The sequence below is a fragment of the Calliopsis andreniformis genome, chromosome 10 (assembly GCF_051401765.1).
Source record: "Calliopsis andreniformis isolate RMS-2024a chromosome 10, iyCalAndr_principal, whole genome shotgun sequence".
Classification (NCBI taxonomy): domain Eukaryota; kingdom Metazoa; phylum Arthropoda; class Insecta; order Hymenoptera; family Andrenidae; genus Calliopsis; species Calliopsis andreniformis.
This window is the reverse complement of record NC_135071.1, coordinates 5,592,957-5,619,618: the sequence shown is the minus strand read 5'-3', so window position 1 is coordinate 5,619,618 and position 26,662 is coordinate 5,592,957. Positions and strand designations below refer to the sequence as shown.

The 26,662-nt window shown below is 32.7% G+C and overlaps 1 protein-coding gene across 4 annotated transcripts in view; it reads right to left on the bottom strand.

The window, feature by feature from the left end:
- The window catches only part of LOC143184849 (uncharacterized), a 148,328-nt gene extending 122,324 nt beyond the window's left edge, over positions 1-26,004 (bottom strand). For 3 of the 4 annotated variants that reach the window (XM_076387369.1, XM_076387365.1, XM_076387368.1), the window contains exons 1-2: positions 24,751-26,004; positions 1,630-1,850 (exon numbers count right to left, since the gene is read on the bottom strand). In XM_076387369.1, the coding sequence (XP_076243484.1) occupies positions 1,630-1,701 (72 nt within the window). In that variant the 5' untranslated portion in view covers positions 1,702-1,850; positions 24,751-26,004. Of the gene's footprint in view, positions 1-1,629; positions 1,851-2,909; positions 2,955-24,750 lie in introns of those variants that run through there. The other variant, XM_076387367.1, reaches the window with a different exon arrangement.
- Between the last annotated feature and the right edge of the window lie 658 nt (positions 26,005-26,662).

Here is a 26,662-nt window from a genome sequence, read left to right as displayed (position 1 = left end):
ATTAACTACATTATACCTGGTAGCGATCGCATTATGCTGTATGTACATACATACATACAATAATGGCAGATGTAGCTATCTAGTGCTGTACAACTGAACCAAAAATTTGTTTATAAGAACAAATAGATATACATTCTCATTTTTTTTTCAATTTTTCAATTTATCTCTGTTAGTGTGAAATCATGTTTAAAATAAGTACAAAGTAGGTATTTACGGAAAACTTTTTTAAACTTAAATAATTTTTATTTAGTAATCCTGCCTTCACTGTAAGTACCCAAAAACTCATTCTTATAAGTTTGCTAGTTTTGGAGAAATAACTTTTTGAAAAAGTTAACACTATAACTAAGTAACTATAAAATCAATCATTTAAAAAATTTTTTTATATCTTTCACGATACACTGAAGTTCCGCTAAAGACAACAATATATTGAAATTTCAACAAAAACCAAACTGAAACTATAACAAATGTTTGATTTTCCATCGAATGTATATCCTATTGTTTTTATTACGAAAGAAGATTTTTGGTGGCCGGGGTCTCTAACATGCGGTGTTGCCGCTTTCCTGACTTGTGAGTGGTATTTCTCCCACGCGGTACACGCCCTTCTCAATGGGTCCCAACCAATTACTTATGACTACTTAATTGAGGAACTTGACCTATTCTCTGTCTTTGTCTGGCGTCTATTACTTTCTTTTTTCTACAAGTACCCCCAACGTCCTTTCTATGGCCGCTGAAAAAAATGTCGAATTCTATTGGTAATTTAGGAAGGCTCGTGTCGCACGGAAGGAATGATTTGCAACTCGAAGAATGTCTTTTCATGAGCCAGATCGAGTTCTGCTACTTTGTGCGATGGAAATACATATACTGCAAATATTTGTATGTAACAGCCATTTAAATAATGTTTAAGAATTAAATTAATATAAATAACATACCGTTGGTCGTTTGGTATCTTGTTTCAGAAATGAAAATGCAACTACAGGTAATAAATAGTAAATAAGAAGATAATATAGAAGTAGAGGAATCTCTGACATAGGGAGAAACTGCAAACTATGCAGATTTAAATAATTGTTACATAAAATAAAAGTATTTTTATCACATACAATAGTATCATATGTACTAGAATTCATCTGAGTGCATATAATATTGCGCCATAATCAAAATTCCTTGAGTTTGTCGAAAAAGTGACTAATAGTCATAGTTTAAATTTCATAAAAGCGAAATAATCGATTCCACACGGGCACCATTACGTTGAGTTTTCTGCAGATAGAGAAATGTGCTGTATCGAGTCTCTGAAAAAGACGAATTTGCTTTTAAAGACAAAAAGAGAGATCCGATCACCCACAAAATCTGACAACGTTGTGGGAAATGCGCATCTGCTGTTGGGTCCTTTTCGAGCCGAGCGCCGACTGCTTGGCACACCTCGCGGATCTTCTTTCGAAATACAGACAATAAAATTTTACACCTCGTATATTGTACGTACTAATTCTCAACGCCGATAAAAAATTCCCCAACAAACCTAGGTGGGAATTGTCCAACAAGCGATTGGAGCCTCAGAAAATGGTGGGGACAGCAACGAATCTATGTTATATCGTGACCTGAGGAACGATACTATGTCGAAGAAGTACTGAATACCTTATCAAAGGCGCATGGCCTGTGAACGCGTGGCTCCTTCTCCTTCTGCTGTTGATTGCTAGAGGCCTCCATCGCGATTGTGGTGGCCCTCTGCAACGGTGGCAGGAGCTGTGTCGATATTGATGGCGGAGGGGGCTGGGGAGCTGGGTCGGAGACGGGTCTACCCGAACTCCATGGGGCTCTGGCCCCATCCCATCACTCCAGTCACCCCCGCACGCCCACTGGAACAAAAAAAGAAAACAGTTTTGTAAATCATTTGCGTAGAGACTCTGTGAAACTGAATAGAAATTTTTATGATAAAATATGTATGTTTTTAAAAATTATGAATTACACGTATACTATCGACTCTGGATGCAGAGTGTCTTTGTTTGTCTTTAGAAGATTCTATTCTACGTGTTATATACCAAAGTTCTATAATTTTTTCGAAAACAGAAAATAGACATGTATATAACGTCTCTCTCTTCTGTTTTCATGTAGGTTTGAGTAGTTGTAACCAAGGTAGTCAGATTGCAGAATGAAATGTATTAAGGCACCACAGGCAATGTAACCAGATAGCATGTAATACTCCTACTCTTCTACCTTCTAACTTCGGTGGAGGTTATTTTATTTTACAATCAGGCTACCCTGGTTGTAACTTAACGTGCCAATCTATTTGGGCACAACCATAAAAATAGGACACACGAATTTTGATTATCTTTATTTACTTTTGCCTTACGTTTACTTTTGCCTCTATGCCCTCCCGACTCCTAATTTATTTGCCGCAACACAATATAGTAACTTCGTAAATACAGTAGAATAAGTTTCTTTCTTGTCGAGAAACACAATTTAGCTAACAAAGGTGGAATTTCTATTTTAAAAAGTAGCTTATGCTATTTCATTTCTATTTCCACCACCGACTAAGGTTTCACGCAAAAGAACGAACTCTAGAAAAAATGATTTGATTTATTTAGGTATAACTTTTTTTTACCTATTTGAACAATTTACAAGTGTTCTACCGTTTGATAAATCTAACTAAAAGATCTAACTTCTATTTTAAAGTTTCTTTTATTTTTTATTGTCTACAAGTTACAAATCAAAATCGAAAAATAGCGGAATTTACAATTCTGTAAAATGAATTTGGGCAGAAAAAGAATTGCGCGTTACGTATCCCCGAATTTTCATAATTTTTTAATTTTTCGGCTTGGGAAATTCCCTTATTAGTGATTTGTTACGAGCCGAGGGCTAGATGGCTGACCGAGGGTCAGGGTTTTTGGAATATTGTTATTTTTTCGTGGACGAACCAACAGGTAACTTTGCACTCGTTGGGAGCCACCTCACGGATGTGGACGAACCGACACTCAACTTGGCGAGTATCGGGAGCCACTAGGATGGAATAAAGACTGTGGACGAACCAGCGAGTAACTTTGCACTCGCCAGGAGCCACCGGGACGTGGACGAACCAGTGCGCAACTGCCAACACCGGGAGCCACTTGTAGGTTAGGAAAAGGACCTTCGCAAGGATTGCGAAGATGTTAATATAGCCTTGTAACTTTTAAATTTACAATATATATCTCGAGCGGTAAAGATATATTATTTGTGGGATCGTTTACGCGTTCGCTTCTTATTGGATTTAGGAAAGGTTTTGATTGAACTAAATCCAATTTAACAAACCTTATAAAACTGTATATAATTACACGTTTGAGTTGACTCGAAGGAATACAAGTGTTTATGATTTTACGTGTCGCGGAACTAAGTCCTCTCTCTCTCGATTACGCACAGAGGTATGCGGGGGACGCGTCGTTAAGACTACGTTACAGTGAGTTTTACGTACTGTACTCAAAGATTTTTGCTTGAAGGAGAACTAATGCTCGATCTTGCTTTCCAGTCTAAGCCACGTACTAACTTCAAAACTGGATTACGAGTGAGCCTGCTAGACTGAGTTTCTTAGCCTTTTTATAGTCAAAAATCTATGGGAAAAATGGTGGGGACTCGGTTGCATCGCAGAGTTTCCGAGAAAATTGAAAGATATTAATTTCGAAGAAAATCTGTTAATTGGGTGCAACGGAAATGCCTATCGGCCCTTACATGGTGACTTCCAGGCAAAGTCAAAGGTCAACGGAAGGAGCTTTGAATCGAGCCCTTTCATAGTTACTTTACGTAACTCGTCTGGACTCGTAACAGATTTAAGAGTGTTCAAATAATCAAAACTTCAAAATGAATGTATGAAATGCAAACATTAAAAGTATTAAAACGCTGGTTTGTAAAGGAAAATCAATATTTATATATTACGTAAAAACAATATTACTCAAATTGCTAATTACTATTTATAAAGTGTGGCAATGAAATGGGACTTATTGAACACGAAAAATTATTGTTATTTTTCATCCTTCTGTTCGTCAGCTGACAATTTTTCAATAAAGTCTTCATAAACAACAGGTATGCAATGTATGGTGTACAAACATGTATCGTGCTGCTCAAATAAGATGACCATTTATTTTCATGATGAATATAGGTCATACAGAAATAATAACTGATTATAAAAAAGTTTCAACCAATATTTATGCGCAACCTTTTAGCTTAGTCAACAAAAAAATTGGTCCAAGTTTGTGATATCAATATTTTATTGAAAATACTTTTATTTATTAGCTGTTCATTTTAAGCAGCAACAAAAAATAACAAACAAAAATCAAATAAAGTAACAAAATTTTTATAAAGAAATTAAGGTAGTTATACTATGTTGTATTTGTTTATGTTTAGTAGTTTTACGAATTTCGTTTAATAGTGGAATATATTACTTAATGAATTAATAACATTGTTTAAAGGGTAAGGGAAATCAGAGACAAACGTAAAAAGTAGCTTTTCACGACGCGTAATTCGGCGAGCCTCCCTGGCTCGGCGAGTGATAGCTTGTACAAATCCAAATCTACAAACCATACGAAATTTGACAAACCAGGGACAGGTGCAAACTCGCAGATTTAGATTTGCACAAGTTTCCACGAGTCAAGTCAGGCTTGCTAAAGCAGGTCTGCCGAAACACTCGCCAAGCCAGGTCTGCCGAATCACTCGCCGAGCCAGGTCTGCCGAATCACGCGTCGTGGGAAGACTCTGAATGTAAAAACAAAATAAAACAAAAATATTTACATTTATTTTAAACGTAAAAAGGTAACATCAATTAAGGGATTTAGCATTAAAATTGTAAAAGATCCCAAAAGTGGATAATCACTTCGACCTGTGAATGGTTAAGATTCGAATCGACCAATAGTCGTCTGCTCCCATCTTTATACGTCATTTCCATCTTTCCTCCATTTCAGGTTTAACAAAACATGATAACCGGTTCTCCGTATTTCACTGTTATATGGAAATATTATGTCAAAAATAAATTTATAGTGTCTGCTTCAATTATGTATCCATTTGTTCTGGCTTCATAAAGTCCTTTGTCTTTTTTTGCATTGTATTAAACAGTTATTGAACTTACACGTACATAGATATAAAATTTGTCATAATTGTAAGTTAGATTATGTAAAACACGTTTATGAAAAACATCGCTAATAGAAATAAAGGTAACAGGTTGTTACATTTGTCCTGATTTAAACTTTCAGCTTTCTCCTACGCGCTTTGCTGTACCGAGTATGCTATTTTGATAAAATTTATTAAGGGAAGAACTTGATAAGTACATTTCCTAAATGTTACTAAAAAATAACAAAAATGAATTATGCAATCAATGCAGTCAAGTTCTTTAATAAAATTATAGAAACTGTTTAATAGTTTAGAATTCTTCGCTGATTTATCAAATTATTCTCCTGTTTCACTCGGACTTATCGAGTTATTTTCCTGTACACCCATTTATATCTTGAAACTTATCATAATCTTCAACTTTTCAGCTCTAACATAAAAGCAATCCCTTCTAGTTACCAGGTGACATTTAACAGAAAAAAACATCTATTCCTAAAAGTAAAACAGAAACGTGAGTTGGCTTTTTAAAAGCTTCTGTTATGTTTATATTTATACTTATGCTTATTTTTACCTTTAGAATAAATAAAAATACATTTTAAAAGTATTTTGTCAAAATCAGTTTAATTTTCGAAGTTAAACAAGATGATTAAAAGATGGTTAGGTTAAATTACTAACGTCCCTCATATTAGCCCATATTACTTTAAATTCTAGGAATAGAGACATAAGTCACAAATGATATACTTATAAAAAAGGTTTACTTGAAAAAAACTGGTGTAACGTGTTGATAATATTTCGGTTTAATTATGTTATCCAATAATGTAAGTTTATTATCGTGTACGACTTCTTTAAAAGTTCTATACAACTATATTATAGTATAGTAGACTATTCTATATGTATAATATATTGTCATATTTATTCTTTACTGTAACATTATATTTTAAAATTGACAAATTACAAAATACATTTTTAACTATTCTATGTACTCGGTAAAAAAACATAAGACCTACAATATCAAATATGTATCTTAACTCGAATATTTAATTCAGAGAAATGTTCAAAAATTTCGCACCATCTTTTATGAATTGAATATACTTTCCAAGATTCCATTGACTACTTCTATTGCTAGAACAAACGTATTACTTGATATAGTTTACTTCATAAAATATTTCACTGTCATTTAAATTAATATAATTAATTTTTCATGAAAGATTGATTTTTGGTCCTTTTATTTAAATAATTTAACCTTTAACTGCTCTGGTGGAATACTTTTCCAAACATTATTATCAATACACTTCACGAATAACAATTAATAATACTAGTTGCAAAGTGATACATAAAAAAACAATGCGACTTAACTGAATGATTACTGAGGCTGTCAGTAGTTATAATTAATGATTCTGTATTCAATGTTTATAAAGTTATATAATTCATTCAGGTTCTCTGTTCTAACCTATATGCGTGTACATATATCAAAATGTGAATATATTTTTCTAATTACTGACTTTATATCCACAAGTGAAGAATCAGCGACTATACCATTCACATTCTTTGTAATGCATATGAAACCCAACTCCAATTTAATTATTTCTTAAACTGCGCTCTTATTTTCGATAAATTAATATTATCTCGGTATTTCTACGTTTACCCCCAAAATTAGAGTTAATGTTGTTTCCACGAAACATGATACTTTTGAAAGATATATCATTTACCGCCAAAATATTAATTAAATAGTTACTGATTTTATCAGAAATTTTATACTACAGTGAAGATAGTTCTAGCAACTTGATTTAAAATTTTTAGATTCGGTTTTCTTTATTACAGAACCGAACAATTGTTGGGAACATTTTAACATTCTTATGATTAGGAGCGTCCATTAAAACTGTGGAAAACAGTGCTATCTCTAATCGAATTTCAAACTTTGTAGTTAACATTTGAATAAACCATTTTTACATCGAAATTTTTGTTCTAACTATTTCTGGGTTATAGTTATAAGAATCTATAGAACGAAGAAATTGATTATGATTAACACAATAGTAATGAATAGCTTCGACTACAGCCAAATGCTTCACCTTAACATCAAAAGAAGTATCTAAGTATCTCCAGAACATGTATTTTAATATTTTTTCTGATAAAACGTTTTTCTGATATTGATATGACCTGATATGAACTGATATTTTCTGATATTGTAAAATATCGTTTCTTCCTACGGGTTGGAACCTAATTTTTAAATTCGCGAAACTCGAATCCGAAACTCGGATTCGGTACGAAACTCGGTAAAATTTCGAAGCTTTCGAAATTTTCGAAACTTGAAATGCTGATTTAGCTCTATAAGAGGAATATTTAATTTCAAATACTGAAGTCTTAACAAAATTTTTGCATAAATCTTTATTCGACATAGTTCGACAAACGTACACAAAAGTATAATAATATACAAAGCTATCTAATCCAGATTATTGTTCAAGATTTCAAAAGCAATAATATTTGAACTCTTTCTGAAGTCGCTTGACCATTTTTTTAAGACTATTATGTCGGATGTACTGAAAAGTCTTTTAAAAACTATACTAGTAGTATGACGAGATATTCTTTACTAATTTTTTTAAAGGATAGTTTCTCTTAGCTAGGTTTTAAGAATTTTGAATCATAAAAAAATGCAAAATTTTGAATTCTCGAAAATCGAAATGTTTTTGGATTTCGAGGATAAGGACATTTCGAGAAACCCATTCGTATTAAAAATCAGTACTGTGCTGATGACATCAGTACGAATGGTCACTTGAACTAGCACTTCTTGCGATTCTGTGGGTCAAGTGTCTCTGAAAAATGCTTATTCTGTGACTCGACTTTAATTGTTTCTTTTGTTTTCGTTTGGCATTGAGTTACAGTCCTAGTTGCAACAGTATTGAGTGTTTCATCCATTATCTCATCATGCACGGAACATTTAAATATTCCATAGAAAAAGACCATCTGTCAGAAATAATATGAAGTAAAAATTTAAACGTAAGTCGTTTGCAGTTTGAACACATTAAGAAATGCAATTTCAATGCATCATTCGAGTGCTTTCCACAATTCAATATTGCTGATCTCTGTTTATATTCATCTAAATCCTATTAAACAGAACAAGCTCCAGGATATTATGCTAACCATTTAGATGAAAGCATTGCTTTCGAATTTTAAGAACAACTTCTTTGCCAATAGATTACGAAACACCACATCAATTTACATATTGACAATAGTATTTTACATAAAAATTCAACTGTGTTACCTACATAAATTCTGTTAAATATGTGATATATGTATCGTTGGATAACAGTAAAAGTGACTTTCTGCAGTTATTGGACATACATATTTGTGTATATAAAGTAGGGTAATGGAGTGGATTCCATGAGTGGACTCCAACACTTTAGCGAAGTGTTGTTTATACAGAGTAATGCATTTAAAGTTTCACATGGAATCTCGACAATCTCTTAAAACCCCGAAAGCATGTTCACATAAAGAAAATTTGTGACCATCATCAGATGCCCTGTATATAACGTATTCGACAAGGTGTAAAAAATTTTAAGGAGTAATTCTACATCTTCGATTACGACGAAAAGCAAGAATGATAGTAACTGTGTTTAAAGTTTCATTTCAGAGTTGTTGTTTGTGGCAAAAACGTCTGAAATCCATGTAAAATGTGTCTGACTTGTAAATTATTTTACTGACCTCATTGTGTCTGACATCACTAGTAAAAGTCGGCAGTAAAAGTTAGACATATTTAGTAAATTATATAAGTTTTATAATTAATTATATTCTTTAATAAATATTAGCACGACCAAGTTAGCTATAATATGAGGTAGCAATTAACGATGGTCGATCTTATTAACATTACACGTAGTAATGAACGGTATAGGAAAATGATAAAATCATACAAAAGAGGCATAAAACACAGCATAATAATAAATAAATAGAAAAAATAGTTATTTTAATTTCTTGTCCTATGTTTATAAGCTGTATGCATATTTTTATCACATAAAAATGAGCTATTTTTTCGTGTTTGCTCTATTTTATTTATTATGTAATATATAAGAATCTGTATGTTATAAATAAAAAGGTTTTGCATGTTTATTATCCACAAATTACACTCTATAACATAAAGTAATGCTTTTTTTGGTTTATTGTACATTTACTACAAATGCAGAGCATTAGAGTCAGACTATACCAATGTTCGAATATTTTTATGACTGACTGTTTCTTTCTAACTAATTGTAAATTCGTTCCGACTACTAATCGAATGTTAACTCGAAATATTTTTGATGACCTTGAAATATATTATCAAGGTCATCATTCTGAATAACTTTTGCATATACATATGGCGATCGGCCTCAGTTTTCGAACTAATAGCAAAAATAACATTCAAGTTCAAAACGGATTAGAGTCAGTTTCAATGACCTTGACTTTGACGTATGTTTTCAAGTACATTCTTCTGAGTAACCCCTAAAAGATTTTAACCGTCGCTAATTGTTTGTTAAAAAGATAAAAACAAAAGATGTTAACAAAAATCATTTAATAAATACGACTCTTATTTTCAGCCTAATCTAACCCTAAGCACGTGTCTAACCCTTACCTAGTTTGGAATACGGAAATAATACATGAAACAACCATCCAGCGAACGAAATTATAAAATCTGAAGTTACAATAATAGATACTAATATAAGTACCTATACGGCTGATTCTGCTAGATATACATATTGCTAACTTCGGCTATTGTAACCTCGTTCGCCAAAGGGGTGTTTTATATTTTATTTTTCTATTCCGAATGTCCAAACTTGGTGTATTTCAAATTATGCACCGAAACAAAGTGCTCAAAGAAATTCAAGTTTATAAGAAAATAAATAGCAGAATTGCATATTTTTTAATATATCTAGGAAACTAAAGCCGATCACCAGGTATATGGGATGTTTGATAACAAGTGTCAGAAATTCTAAGAGGTGATTTTACATATCAAAATAGGAGGAAAATCGAGAATGACGAAATTAAGTTTCAAACTGTATTTCAGAGTTATTTGTTTTTAAAAAAACATTTAAAATTCGTGTGAAATGGGATTTATTCTATTGCTGATGTACATTAGTCAAATTAGATACAGCGAAGTCAGTAGAATAAGTCCCGAGTCAGACTTGTTTCAATGCGCATTTTAAACATTTTCTCAACATCTAATAACTCCAAAACAAACCTTGAAACATAATTCCGTATATCTTATTTCAACCTTGTACCTAAAACCTAAATGTTTTTGTCATTTTGACCTCCGATTTGGGCAAAGAATAAATGACTGTAAAAGTGGTTTCTCTAAAGTACTCTACAGAGTTCATTCTTTAGTTACTTCAACGTCAGAGTCCTGCGACCGGCATGCATTTTATTACGGTATATACACAGTGATCATCCGATGTTGGTTTCTCTCTTCCCCAATTTTTGTAAACCTTCTCCACCTATAGGGGAGAATACTTGTGTATTAAAGATTTCACGGATCTTTTACATGCACGTAAATGCATTTTTAAAATTCAAATCCATTATCCATTAAATATCCATTTGAATTCCAATTTTGAAATTCAAAATATTTTGAAATGTAGCAGGGCAAACAGAAATAATAAATTGGAAGGTTTATCTAGCAATAATACAAGAATAAATGTGCGGTCACTACATGTGTAGCGTGATAAAAAACAAAACTCAGTCGCAGGACGCAGACATCGAAATAGTTAAAGGGATTCGAATACAACTGATGTATTTAACCCTTGATTTGGCGAGTAGTTAGTATCCGCCAGACATTCGTAGACCAAATGTTTAAGGGCAAAAAGTTTCCCCCAACTCGCTTTTTAATAACGGGCAATTCCGTATTTCATTCATCCGAATGCATCGAAAGGACATCAACGGTAAGCGCGACGCAACCCTTGCAGCCTTCAGTCTCGAGTACGGAAAGCTCCTTCGAACTGGCAGGGCAATACCTGTGATCATAAACGGCCACATCTGCGAGACACTCGTTACGGTCTCCTACACTGATCCGATATGCCTTTGCTTTCTCCCATGAATCTGTTTGCGACTTTATCGACCTGAAGAAGAGACTACCACCTCCACTAAAAAAAGTAACCGAGGAAGATCCAACCTCGTTGGTGTCAACTAACAAATTAAATTCGAGTATTTTGAGGAAGCTACATCCCAAGAAATCGCACTGGAGGGTTGCGAGGGCACGAGAAAAGAGACTTCGGAAAAGATTGTCAGTATCGATCGTAATTTCGCCGCTGAACTGTGTAACATCTTGTTTTTATTTATGGAATGCCGCAGAACGTTTCAAAATAATCGGTTGTCGGTCATTAAAAGGTCAAGTGCTCGTTTGGTGAAGTGATCAGTGTTAGTGACTGCGAAATGTTGTAAATGCAAGGTGGCTTCTTGTGGTGTTGTACCTGCGATCAACGCTACCTGGACATCATCCCCCAATGATCGGGATCGGCGCAGTGACCCAATGGAGCAAGTGTTCAAGCAGCAGGTAAATTCCTCTCCGAATGGGTGAGTTTTACCAATAGTAACTACTCATATTACTAGGCTCCTATTATTAATCTCAATTTATTTAAACATGTTTTACCTTGGTCCGTCATAATTAAAAAAATAAAAATCAATGTTTCCGTACTTTTTACCGATTACAGCAACTAATACGTCCAATTTTCGTTCATTCATTATGAAATAAGTATTCTTGTACAGTTTTCAATGTTTTAATACACAGTAAAATAACGTACAATCCGTAGGAATTACGAAAACATTGCTTTTTATTTTTTTTTGCTATGGCATTACTTTACTAAATCGGCATTTTTAAATTCTTTTACCTCGTTTTTTATTGTTCACAACCTGGATAATTAATTTAAAAATCTGAAAAAATTCTATAATATGTGTCGCGATAGCTAACGTGTTCCTGATTTTATCTATAATTTTCGATCTATTAGTTTAAAAGAAATTGAGCAATAACGTAGAGATCTTGAGTTTCTTGTAGAAGACTCAAGCATAGCAAGTAGTGAACGAACGCTACGCGTAGCTTGTGCCCTGTCGCTTGTCAGCCGAACGCTTGCTATTCGCACTCTCTGATTGGTCGGGTTTTTTCTTTAATAACTCGTTAACAAAGCTTCGGAGGACATTTCTGCAAAGGAAAATGTTGTTTAGAATCACCCCAGGAATCTCCCATTTCCGGCTTCTGCATTTAGTTTGGGACACCCTGTATGCGTTCACTGAGAGAACGCAGTCGTTTCGCGCAGATGGCTTTCATTGCCCCAACTGACTTTTCCACTGAGATTGGTGAAGGATTGTATATATACTGTAATACTGTAATTATTTTCTTATTATTTATTTTAGGTTAAAAAAATAATAAGAACAATACATACATGTTTAGAGAAAAACTGTTTATCTACAATTACTGATTACAAAATAAAATCGTTTCCCTCCATTATTAACACGTTAAGCGCAACGTCAGTGCCTAGAGACTGACAGTAAACTTTTCGTTAGGCGGCATGAGTTCATAGCGACTGACAGTATCAAGGTTAAAAAATAAAGCACCGGCACGCCACCTGAACAGAAAGCACAGCAAAATCGGTGTTAATAATTATTTCAAAACAAGATACACACAAGTTGCTCGCAGGTTCACGTGGATTGCGAGGGTCGGTAGCGTCCAGTAGCGTCTAAGCGTCTGATGCCGTTTCAGCCATTTTGAATGATTATCTTTTGCCCAGTGTTACGTCATACTTGCATGGGAGTTATCTTTGCTTAGCCGAACTCGTGGATTTTCTATACACGGACTATATACATATCGTTTCTAATACTATACAATATGGTCTAAGTTCTAGACCAACGATATTCAAGTATCTCCGAGGCGAGCGCGAGCGGCCTAAAATGTCCGGAATCGCTCGCGAGCGGCCTAGTCCGAGCAGCTCCCCACTCCTTAAAGAACGGTCTTAGAATAGTTTCGACGTTTCCTTACTTTGCTGCCAAAGTTGGTGAGCCTAGACCTTGAAAACGCTCATGAGCGTTTCCGGGCATTTTCAGCCGTTAACGTTCGCCTCGGAGATACTTGAGCCTCGCTGTTCTAGACAATATCCAAAAGGCGATGGCAGACGTAGTTTACGTTGAAGACTCATTGTCTTCAGAGTCGTTATAATTTCCCCAAGATGCATTGCTTTTCACAAGATTATCCGTCCTACAGAAAACCACGAGGAAGTAATGGGATTAATAAATATGAATTTTCAATTTCATCAAGATCAACCTTTTAATCCACGAAGCTTTATTGTTTCAAAAAAATCCCGCACAACGGTGACGGATAGTTATATGATAATTTAGATGTAGTACGGGAGAGGTGACATTCAGAGAACTGAAGGTTTAAAACAAAATAACAAGAAAACTAAACGATCATTCTAGTTTCAACTTACACCATTAGAAAGATCAGTTATTACACAATAATAATGCTTAATACCAGTAGGATATTTTATACATTTACCGGCATTATTGTTTAGTTTTTAAAAAAGTGCATTTCGTCCTATTCATAAATTGGTACTGTTGAATGGGACAGTATAATATATAAAATAAGAAAATAGTGGCATTAATTCTATAATTATTATTTTTGTATGCATTACTGTTGTAATGTTATTGATTTTTTCTTAGATTTTATAACTATAACAATCTTAATGCGCCAAGTTTTACATCAAATTTATATATTTTAGACATAATGAAGATAACGCTTTTAATAAAGAACTTTTAGAGAGAGAGAGTTTTCAATTTTATAATCTCAAAATATTAATAATAGAACTACAAAACTAATTCAGCATATACCCCATTCATAAATATGATAATAATATTGAAAAAATTTGTTTAATTACTACTTTGTAGAATAGGTAAAACAAATAACAAGCGGTTTCGGAATAATAGGAAAAATTTTTTATCGAAGTATGAAAAAAATTAATCGTCTGTCTTCATTATGTATCAAATTAAATATAAATGGATAAGTCATAGTGTCCCTTAAACACAAATATCTACACAGGAGCAATGATGCGGAAATGTAGAAGTAACCATATACGTAACAAATAGTATTTCATGCACAAAATTGTGACACAACCAAAATGAAGATCCATTTGCATGCAGAAATAAGTTAAAAAATATGGCATAAAATTTGTTCATATGGTGCTCCGTTTTCAAGAAAATCAAGTTTGAAAATTTGGTAAGTACTTTTACTATCTAGGTATCCAAGCGTTCTGAATACTCATAACTCAAATTCCGTTTTGACAATCGGATAAGAGTGTCAGTACTTGAATGTGAATTTCTGGGTTTTCCAAAATGTTTCCTTTCCTAATTACTCAAATAAAAAGTTTTTCTTAACCATGTAAATTAAAATTTAAAACAGTTTTTTAATGCTTTATTTACATTTGTATACAGGAAGAGTATAATTTTTTTTTTTTTAATAAAAAGAGACAAGATTACTCACATCTGAAGTTTCACCACATACTGAAGACGCAAATATACATCCATCGAAGTATTTTAGTTAATGTGGAAATCTTATTTCTCTTAATTAATGCTAACTCATATATAGTTCAAATTATGTTCGACTTGTGGTTCTGTTAAGTCAATAAAAAAATATTGAAGCGTCTGAAACGAAAAACTGCATGTAGCGATTGCGCGCGTGTGGGTGTGTCTGCCGTGCGTTGTGTGTGCAAAGATGCGTGCGTACATGGTTGTATGATTGTTAAAGTAATTGAAAACGAAAGTTCAGGGCGGACAAAAAAAGAGTATGTAATGTAATAATACGAAGACAATATATTGCTAACTTGTTGCAATAATGACGTAATTAAAAAAATAACTGTTTTTGAGTTGTTAGTATAAAAAAATCACTTCTTGCATATCAGCTATTGCCCCATTTTCCGAAAAATTATGATTTTTGAGTTATGTTATTCTTGGTGCAGATGAGTGTTTATGACTATACATAAACACATAAAGGTAACACTTTGATTTCTGCATTTTTAATTATAATTTTAACATTATTTTTAAATCTGATTTTTCCAACATATAAGGTTATTGCATGCAAAATGGCAGATCCGTAAGTAAATATTTAAATTAATATAACTTTGTTAAAAATAAAAATGTACTGATCAAAATAATGTCTGTTGCATGTTATATACCTCTACCAGCGAGTTACAAGTGAATTTAGTCCTTTAAAAAAGTCCGTATTTCTAGACGCAAGAAATTCATGAAATGCATTTTTAATAACTACCCCATTATTGAATTCTTGGTTTGCCAAAAAATTGAGAAAATCAGTTGGTGTTAAATCTGGCGAATTTGGGGGATAGAGAAGGATTTCATGTCCCATTTGATGCAATCTTTTTAAAAACATTTGCGAAGTACATCTGCGGGTGGGCGTTGTCGTTTATTTACTATGAATTCAAAATGAATATGTAAAATAAAAATCGACATTTCATTCATAAATTTTTTTAATAAAATAAAAATAATACAACACTGGTAAGTACATGCATGTATATTTCCACTAAAAAGGGTATGAAATTAAATCAATTCAAACAAAGAAGGAGCCAGGTTTTAAAATGTGACCCCATAGGCCGTAGAGAATGAGACCCCAACTTTCGCTTAATATCCTTTGTAATAAATGCAACTCTGTTTGAGGGCAAATTTTTATGACTAGATGTTTAACGTCGACTTTAAATGTATTTTATTCACAGCAAAAAAGATGTTAGTAAAGTTTGCTATTAATGGAAGAACCGATCTATGTCTAACATCGAGAACCATTTTAAAGAAATTGGCAAACATAAATAAACCGATATACATACGGTTAACGCACATAGTCATCAAGGCAAATCAATCCATAAGGCAAATCAAATCATTCCCTACGAGATTTTGGAATTGAAAGGGTTAATATGTTACCGAGGAAAATGTAATGCCGAGTACTAAAATAGTTCACGTCAAATGTGGAATATGTGAATAACCAAACCAAATTTTCTAATTATTTTCTAATAATAAATATTTGAATATTCGGCAAACAGTCTGTGAATGCTAATGATTAGTAAAATTGTGTTTCTGTGCACAGTTATTAAGAGTTTCACAAATACGGAATTAGCCGATATGAATTAGTGTTGTCGTTGTATGTGATTTTTTTCAAAATATTCGTATAAACTTTCTGTAGTTCTCTAAATTTCTAGCGTGTGTGGATTGAACAGGAAATTAATGGGAGGGTGTAACACATTAACCCTTTCTATTCCAAAATCTCATACCGTATGATTTGATTTGTCTTATGGATTGTTGAGAATAGGCAGGTTCATTGTTATTCGACAATACCCTTCGATTTTCTACAAAGCGCATCGCAGAATCATCTAGCCGAGACAAGTGTCGTTGAATTTTCCTGCCTCTCTATCAGGTAAGTCATTCGTTGTTTCAATAGTAATGATCACCACTGCGATTCGATCAGCTGTCATCGATCAGGGCGCACCCGATGCGGTCGATACTGTAAGACAGTTTGCTTGATTACAGGCGGATTTTACCAAATTTTTAATTGTTTATAAATAATTAACGAAGCTCTAAACGACACATCATCATTTTTGATTTTCGTCTTATTTGGACCTCTAGAATCGCAATTTAAAATTTCTCCCATCTGTTGCTGAACACCCTATATAATGAATGCTTTATATTTAAATAATGAACTAGAGAAGTTACAAATACGGATATTCAGATTTCGAGATCAAGGTCAAGTTATAATGAACATATCGGGAACATATTTAGTTACCCGAATATGTTGTAAATGCTCAGTGAGTATTCGGATACCTTTAGATCCTAAAAATCTATTATCGCTTGTTATCATGAAGATCTATCACGGTCTATCATCAAAATATATTGTTTTTATTCTTGCTTGTGTTTATAAGCAGTGTGAGTAAAGATTTATCATCGAACTTTATAGCTTATCAACGATGAATTCTACTACTCTAAATTTATAAAGCAATAAAACCTAAAATTCAAGAAATCTATAAATGTTACTTTTACAGCTCCTCAGTTGCAGTAAAATTTATTCATTAAAAAATTATTAAAGTGTTTCTAAAAATAACAGCTACCCGCAAGATTATGTTAACGGGTGACACGTTACGAAATTACATATATTAATTCGCAACACTTTTGTATGAACATTTTCGATGTTTTGCTTCACTACGTAAGTAGAAATACGAAGACTCCTAAAAGGACAAAAGTCTTAAACTGAAAAGTTGTCAACTTTTGAATTACAGTAACTTTGTAAAAAGAAGTCGTAGTCCAACATTCTTGGAATCATTTTAAAAAATAAGTTTTCTAGTTTCATATCCCTAGCAGACGGGAAAGTGAAGACAGCTTTCTTTAAAAAGTTGTAAAAGTTCGAATGGCTCCAATTTCCTTAATCGTTTCGGGATCAAAATCAGCATGTATTTAAAGACTGACATCTCTATAAAAGTTGATGTATGATTTTTTAATGAGTTATTCTACTTTAAATGAATTGTAAATTACCGATATAATAATATTCAAAGTATACCCAGCTCAGACGAATTTGACCGCATGATCATCTTTATCTCCTTCTTATACCGAGAGGGAGAGAGAGGAAGGGAGGGATAGAGGAAGGGAGACAGAGGGAGGGAGGGAGAGAGAGAGAGGGAAGGAGGGAGGGAGAGAGAGGGTGGGAGGGAGGGGGGTGGAGAGGGGAGAGAGGGGGGAGAGAGCGAGGGAGAGAGGGAGGGAGGGAGGGAGGGAGCGAGAGGGGAGAGAGAGAGGGTGGGAGGGAGAGGGGGTAGGGCGAGGGGGGGGGGGATGGAGGGAGAGAGCGAGGGGGGAGAGGGGGGAGAGGGAGAGGGAGAGGGGGAGAGAGAGAGAAAGTCGATGCGGCCAGAATCGTTTGAGTTTGTCGTATATCACAAGTTTCTATGAGATGCAAGTTTAACTGCGTAAATCCGTCGTGATGAATCAATACGAATATAATTCCATTTGCTTTTCCCAGTTATAACAATTAGGATCGAAATTAATTTACATTCTAAATATTTTAGTACAAATAACGTACTTCATTCCAAGTGGAATAACTCGTAAGAAAAGATCAATTTTTAAATACATAATTGTTCCGATCGCGAACAAATTTTTTAAGACAACTGCAGCTGCTTAAATTTTTGTAATTTTTTAAAAGAAAAAAAACTATCTTCACTTTCCCATTTACGTCTGAATGGAGAAACCTCTTCGTGTAAATTTAAATTAGAGATGTAGATATAGAGAATTCGTACTTCAAAATGATTCTAGGATGGTTAGTATACAACTTCTTTTTACGAAGTTACAGGATTTAAAAAATTAACGATAATTCAGTTTAATGTTTCAATATTTTCGTGACCCTGTGTACATACATATACACAGTGTTCGACATTAAATTAAATTTTAAAGAGTAATTTTAGATATCAAAACAGGATTAAAATCAAGAATGTCAAAATTACGTTTAATATTTCGGTTCAGAATTATTAATTGTTGAGAAAACACCTAAAATTCGTGTGAAATGTATTTACCTGACTTGGGAGTCCAAGTTGGGACTTATTCTACTTACTTCGCTGTGTCTGTAGTAGAATAAGTCCCAGGTCAGATACATTTCACATGAATTTCAAGCGTTTTACTTTTCTTATTGATTAATATCTCTGAAATTAAACCTTACAATTAGATACATTTCGTCATTCTTAACTCTTAACAAAGGATCCACCCAAAGAGTGAAATGCCAAGTTTAATAAAATTTCGTAGGTTTATAACATAACTGAAAACATTCAATATGTATTTTTTTTTAATGTACTATTATCCATGTTAAAGGTTGAAAACCGTTCCCAAAGTTGGAAGTGGAAAACATACTACGACTTAATACCTCGAAAGCTATTATTGTATAGGCAACAAGTATAAATCGGCAATTACGTATTTTTAAACGACGAATCATCCTGTGCAAATTAATTTCAGAAATACTTAGTTGTTTAAAAAGTTTATTAAAAAATGACATTTCCATAAATTCACGTATGGGGTATCAGGTCATTCAGTAATTTTGAATTTTTGCTTGGTAAATGAAATAATTGCACTAAAAGTTTCATGTGGAAATGTGTATTGGAATAAATTACTTCAAAAGACTTATACATCCTTATGATATTAATTCTTCATTAAATGGTAACAACCTGCTACAGCTAAGAGATGATCGATTGGATCAAGTCCCCATCATAAAATATGCAAAAGCTTCAAAATGAAAATTTGATAAAGCAAATACCATATTGTAAGTTGTCATTCCGATAATGTCCCCTTTTGACGGTTGTTATTTTCAATTACTAACTTGCCTTTTAAATTGTTATAAGTTGCAATGTACTTTAATTAACTTTTATTTCTTTGTTGCATCCGACAACATGCACGCCATCATAATCGAATCGACAATTTGAAGAGAGAAATAAACTCAAAGAACTGTCTTTGAAAAATTGATGAAAAATAGATTTCTAAGTTTTTACCGATTAACTCCTGGTTAGTATGTTACGGTCAATGCTATATATGCTAGTTCAATGTTTAATATGTACAGAGATAAACGAAAATTTTGCAAATTGTTTGTGTAGAACCAGGGAAACGTGGGGCAAGGTAGAAACGCTAAGAAAAAATTTCCCCTAAATACTATATCTATTAATGACATATATGTATACCAAAAATATTACATATAGTGGCAATATCTTGCCTTGCTGTGTAAATAGAGTAAGATGGGATTTATTTACACACACACATACACAATGTCTGTATGTATAATTACTGTCTTCATTTTTTTCAGCACATTCACAGTGATCTCAAACTTGATATTCTAAGTAAGCATCTAGCCCACTCTTCTCATGATTCAGAAAACAAAAAGCCATAAAAGATTTAACATTCTAAATATATATATATTTATATTTAACATTCTGCAATATATACACAGCTTTTAGCATTTATTATTCGGTTCAACTTTTTTCAGTTGGTCTCCCCTCTTCATAAATCTTTATCATTTTATACAAAATTTTTTTTTATGATTGATAATAATGCCATTTTGCACCAAATGTTACATCGAAACTAAGTGTATGATAACACCTCTATTTGTTTACGAATATCCCTATCTTGCTCCAGTTTCCTCTGCTAGTAGTCATCTTTTTACGAGATCACACTGATTCTACTATATTATATTAAAAGATTGACGCAATATCAGTGGAGAGTTTAAATAACATGAAAATCGAATTATTTTTAACGAAATTAGATTTAAACTCTGTACACTCTTCTTTGTATATCTAATTTCATTAAATATAATTCAAATGTGTTGTGTTTGATATAATTTTCATCGAGAAACATGGCCATCAATAGATGTTATCACCACTAGTATTGTATTAATCTTTCATAACGACACTAAAACTAATGAAATTACTGAAGTTGTATCAGTTAAGTCAGGGCAAAGATTATCAGACATCCCAGGAAATATATAACAGAAATAGGTATAACTGATACTGTGATAATCAAACCAAAACCATAAAAAGGTAATAAATCTAACAAATTTTCTTCGGAAAATTAAGGAAAATCGTATGAATCGATTTCTTTTCATTTTATTGAAATGAAATTTTTACTGCACGTTTGGAGCTCTATTTGAAAATATTTCCAATATGGATAAAGTCTTTGGGTATTGTATTTTGTTCTATATAAAGAAAATAACGAAGCGAATCTGTTTTCTTCCTGAAAGTTATATTTGCACAGTAGGGACATACAGAAGGAAAAACAGTTGAAAAGATCAGAAAATTGTATTAAGAATACTTAAGAATTAAAACAAACATTAATATTACTAATACTATAATACTAATAATAATACTAATGTTACTAATATTACTAATATTACTAATAATATTACTCTCCATCGTAAAATTCTATTGTAGAAGATATAATTGGCTAAATATGTAACTACATCATCGAAAACGGTTCTTTTTACTAGGGAGAAATAATTTTCTTCGAATCTCGCATTTTTTCTTCTTGATTGATAGTTATACAGTGTTTTTCTTCGTAAACGTTATAAAATTGTATTAATAAAAATGTTATACTCATTTCTTTAATGAAATGATTTTGCCATACTTGAAAAACAATGGGAACAAAGCTGACAAAATGCTTTAAATAATCTGCTATTTTTAAACAATAACATTAATTTCAAATAAGCTTACGGTGTAAACATTATGAGTTTGAATAAGGAAGCGAATTCTTTATTATTTTTGTTTCATAGAACAGAATACAATATCCAGAAATCGTACAAGCATTGGGAATGTTTCAAAACTGAATTCCAAACGTGCAGTAAAAATTGTAGGTATTTACATTACAAAAATATTATTTTTTATAAATTAGTTTAATTAGGTATATATTTTTATAAAATTATTTTCTATTATGGCTAATCTTTGCTATTAATATACATGCTTTTCAAAAATAATACACTTCGTAATGTCGTTTTTGATTTTGGACTTACAATGTAGAAAGTCCATTATTTTTATTTTTATATTTCTACTGTACTAATATTTTTGTTCCTTATTGTATTGCATATTTCTAATTTTAAATTGAAAAAAAACTATTACGGTTTTGGTTAGAAAATTTAACATATTTACCATTTTAAGAAAATTATAATAGTGATTACTTCTTTACATGTTAAAAGAAATTTTTTTTAACTTGACATCACTTCCGATGAAATACGAAGTCGTCAAGAATATTTCTTATTACAAAAATAAGGATAAAATTTAATAAATTTAGTTATTATTGAATTATAATATTTTATTTCATTTAAGAAATTATACTTAACTAACTGTTTCCTGAAATAATTTTTCAAATGATTCTTAAGTTCATTTTTTCGATATTATCCACTGCGTTGAAAACAGATCTTTTCACACTATTCCACATGCACACGAACTCAGATACATATTGGTAAATACATTTAATAAACATGTTTGAAGCGAAAACAATTTTTAGAGCAAGCATGCTCTAAACTTTTCGAATAATATATTACGATACCGCGGAAGTTGTCGTTCAAACAAAACAACAGGTCATCTCACTACAATCTTGTAGTCAGACTTCCCATTATTTTGTTTTGAAAACTCAATTCAAATAAAAAGCTATTTGGAAATGATTTATTCGTATAAAAATTTATTCGTATATAAATAAAAATAAAGTAGTTAATATGATTCGTTAGTATAAAGTGTTAGTTTTTATTTTTATTCTAAATCAAATTTGCTCAAGTCTCATTTATAGTAACTCATAGATTTGTTTACATGTATTCAGAATATTATTTAATTGTGAAAACTACTACGCTGTAGTTTTTCCTTGTGTTTGTCTACGTCATTTCGAGTTTTTACATTTAACTTTTATGCAACTCCAACATTAATGTGAAAGTATGATTATTTTTGGAATTTAAAGTTCTGGATTTAATAATTCTTTATGGAAGCACAGCAACAACTTATAACTTTGCAAATCATTCCATATCATCAGCATTATAAATATAATTAATGTGGTAGTAAATAAATTTGTTTTAATACAAGCTCAAAATTCCCATTTTTCAATCAAATAATTTATTTTTTGTTTCTGATATTCCGAATTTATAATGAAAATAATTAAAGAAGATCGTACTTTTTGATAACCCTACTTGTTTTCAATGATTTATGTTTTGTCTAGGTGAAAAATAGTTTTGCCTTATTTTAGTGTTTGTCTCCATTTCCTAGAAAATCTACCATAACTATAAAGCCACTATTATGCATCTGTAGTTATAAACAACATGTATCACATACTTTTATTTCTTAAATTTTGAGGTCTTTAATACTGAATTAAAAACTCTATACTTATAGACTTGCAGTTTATTTGTTCTAATTTTTTGAGAAAAAGTTCTTTTAGTTGATTCCCTTTCTGCTGAAAATACAAACTGTATCAGGCAGATTTTAATTGAGGTATGAATTCAATTTTTTAGGTAACGTGACTTTGACGTTTTTCCTTATAACCAAAAATATACATTGTTACCATACATATCCATGCCTTCAATCAAGTCCCACATATCTGACAAAAATGAAATTTTACATAAGAGCAAAAAACTGATTATTTCTTGAGTATTTTTGTATAAAGAGCTCTTCTCGCGCTATTTACAGTTACTTACTAATAATGCAACTGATATAGCTGACTATTAACAGCTAATTATTAACTATTCAAAACTAAAAATAGCTAAGTTTAGTTTTAGTTCGCTATAAATCTGTAAATAATTTTTAAATTTTTATTAAAAACTCAAATTTTGTTAAAAATGATAATATGTGCTATTAGCATGAAGATATCAATATACGTATGTAGCACAAAAGAAGATAACACGAAATCCCAGTTTATTTTTAGATCAATTTTCCAAAAATAGTGGATTACAATAGAACGTTAATTACTTAAAATACCATGAAATTCAGACGTGAAGATAATCTTTTTGATAACTACAGTAGCAGACAAAAAAAAGTTTAAAATTAAAATTTGTATATACGAATATTAGTATATTTTTAACACAAGCAATAGTATATACGGTATTTGTAGAACTCCTCTATTCCATACTTGAGAGCCAGTCTGACTTAAAAATATTAAAATATTAACTATAACTGTTATCTGTGGTTACTTTTAAACATTGCATTCAGAATAATTTATGCATTAAATCTTCTTTATTTATAACTTAGCGCTAATAATTGTTTATTATGTGAATAAAATAAAGAAGAAGCAACAAGATGTACAAAACTCAGTTTTGAAATAAAATATACTTGAGTTTGATTAACGTACACTTTCCAGGGTACTCCTTTACTTCCGGGAATATAAATATTCCATAATTCTTTGTACAATTATTGTGTTTTTATGTTTACATCTAAGGTTTTATTACCTCTTAAATTTTCGTTTGCCTGCCGCTGTAGTTTTGTTTTTGCCAGACTACTATTAGAAATTGTTCATATAATTGAGGTTTTGTCGTATCATTGTTTACTCAGGACTATATTTCCGTTTAAGAAGTCACCATTTCCACGCACCAACCCAATTTGACATATTCAGTGAATAATTCCCTCACTCCTAAAACTATTCCTCGAAAAATTATGGCATGACCCGGTTCGCATTCTTCAAGCTTTCGCAAGTTATCGGAATATGTGATCGATATCCGTTGCAGCTTTTCCATACGGTGTTTTCCAGGATGTACTTCTCGCTCTCTTATCAAACTATAATTGAAACTACGATTGAAACTAAGGTATCCCACGGGGATACCCTTTTCACGAAAATCCGTAACACAATGGAAATCATGAAACACATAGAGAATTTTCAATTTATAGAGGAACTTCAATAGCGTTCGTGATGATACATTCATTTTGCACGAAACTCTACAAAAAGAGTGACAAAAATATTCTCGAAGATGGAGTACTAAATACCTAACTCTTTCATGAGATGTCATTAAAGATCTCCACACATTCTTGACAACTCCTACTTAAAGAGTCCTCGTGTGCAAGAGCGAGTCAAGTCAACGCTGTTTACGCGAAGATGCGCACAGGGCCAAACGACAGGAAGGAAAGCGAGAACAGTACATCCTCAGAAATCGACAGTCTCCAAAGATCAACGATGTAAAGTGGCACATTGCGTGAATGTATTACTCACTCGAGTCAGGGCAACGCTGCTTCATATACGTGTCCGTGTTGTGTATCAGGCCATCGAAAACGGCGAAGCTCGTGGCCCTCCTTCCGCGCAGTCTAAAGCCACCGTCTGCACTGTATATTATTGAGGCAGCACCGCGCGCGCGCGCTACACTGCCATCGGCACTAGCACCACTACTGCTGCCACTGCCACAAACCATATCGTGAACAACGCCTCAAACGCTTCTAGGCTGAACATATTTATCACAGCGATCACTTTCGTTGTAATAGTAACACAAAAAACTAAAACACAAGATAAGGAGAATGAAGAGAGAGCGAAAGTAACCCTGAAGCTTGGAGAATCACTCTGAACCACACCCCCACACAATACGCTTCCGAGGATTCGTCAACACACTGATCCTTCTCGGAAAATCTCTTTTCTTTGAATTGGAGCTCATTAGCGTGAAACACGAACACTGTCACAGGAATTAAATGGCGGAAGATTTAGGATATTGACTATAGGTGCTCGCGGATAGTTTTGCGGAGAACTAATAGAAAACGTTCGCGTCAAGGGGTAAGGGAGTCGAGAAATGAAATGGGTGCAAATTTTTTTGTTTCTTTTTTAAGCGACTCGTCACATCACTTTTTCTTGGTTATCACCGTCCATCACCGATGGTATCGCTAAACGGTGGTAGACTGGCATTAATGTTGCACTCAAGTTCCGTCGATTTGGTGGAGCTTGAATCCAGCAGACATGTCGTGTGCAGTCTATTCGGGGCGAGCTCGGATGTTCTCGTACGCGTTCGTCAAACGCCTCCGAGTAGCTTCGGACGGGGATCGGAGTTGTTCGGTCCCCTTCATAGCTAGCAGCCTCCCCGTGTGCTCAATTCCGCCACCCTCTCGACCAGCGAAACCGTGCGCGCGACCGAGTTATACGGCGCAACTGAACTTTATCGACGACGAGCGTATACAGGAGAATTCTAGGAGGCTTGAGCGAAATTTCTTTGAAATGAAAATTAAAAGATATTTAAAATGATTGTTATTAACTATTTTATTACAGTTATTTTAAAAGCAACATAAGAAAGGTAACTTTATTTTATGTTCAAATCGAATCAATTAGTTTCAAATAGTATTCTTATTTGAAATACAAGTAATTTCATTACAATCTCCTGTATTGAGATACCTACTTGCGAAATATGTAATTGCATCCCTAGTTAGGACTTAAGTTGTAAAACGAAAATGGCAGATAGGTTTTAGGATACTTCTTCACAGGTATAGAACGAAATATGTACGAAACTGAAATAACAGAGTGTAAAGAGTAAACGATGCAATTTGAAAATGAACAGTCTAGAGTGAATTTTGGAATATCGAGATTTTCTAACATAGTGTGAAAACAGACGATCGATCTACGAGTGCATAAATGTGATTGTATGTTGCATTAACCAAATCATCGACTGATATAAACTTCATTGCAAAATAAAAAATTTAAATAAAAAAAATAAAAAATACTGTTTTAAGAAGTATCATTTTATTGGGCCACCTTTACATTTGATAATACTTGCTTTTTAGAGGATTTGGTATAGTATTAATTAATTTTGTTTGTATATTCTACTTCAGCATTATCCCAAATATTTCTTACTGTTTTTTAATACTTTTTTTATTTGTAATTTCGCAATTTTTTAATACTTTTCCAACTTCTATCCATTGATGCCTGGTAAGCTTAATATCAAGGCTTTGTGGAGGTGACGCCAATAAATATGGTATATTATATCTGCAGCTATAAAATGAAACGACATACGTCACATTTTCATAAAATTGAGTTTGTTACAAAAGAAAATTCATAGTTTTGATAGAAGGAAATTAAATTAAAGAAAATTTTTTCCTTAAAAAGCTATTGTATACATGTACATATACATTTTTTAATCTACTATTTCTGC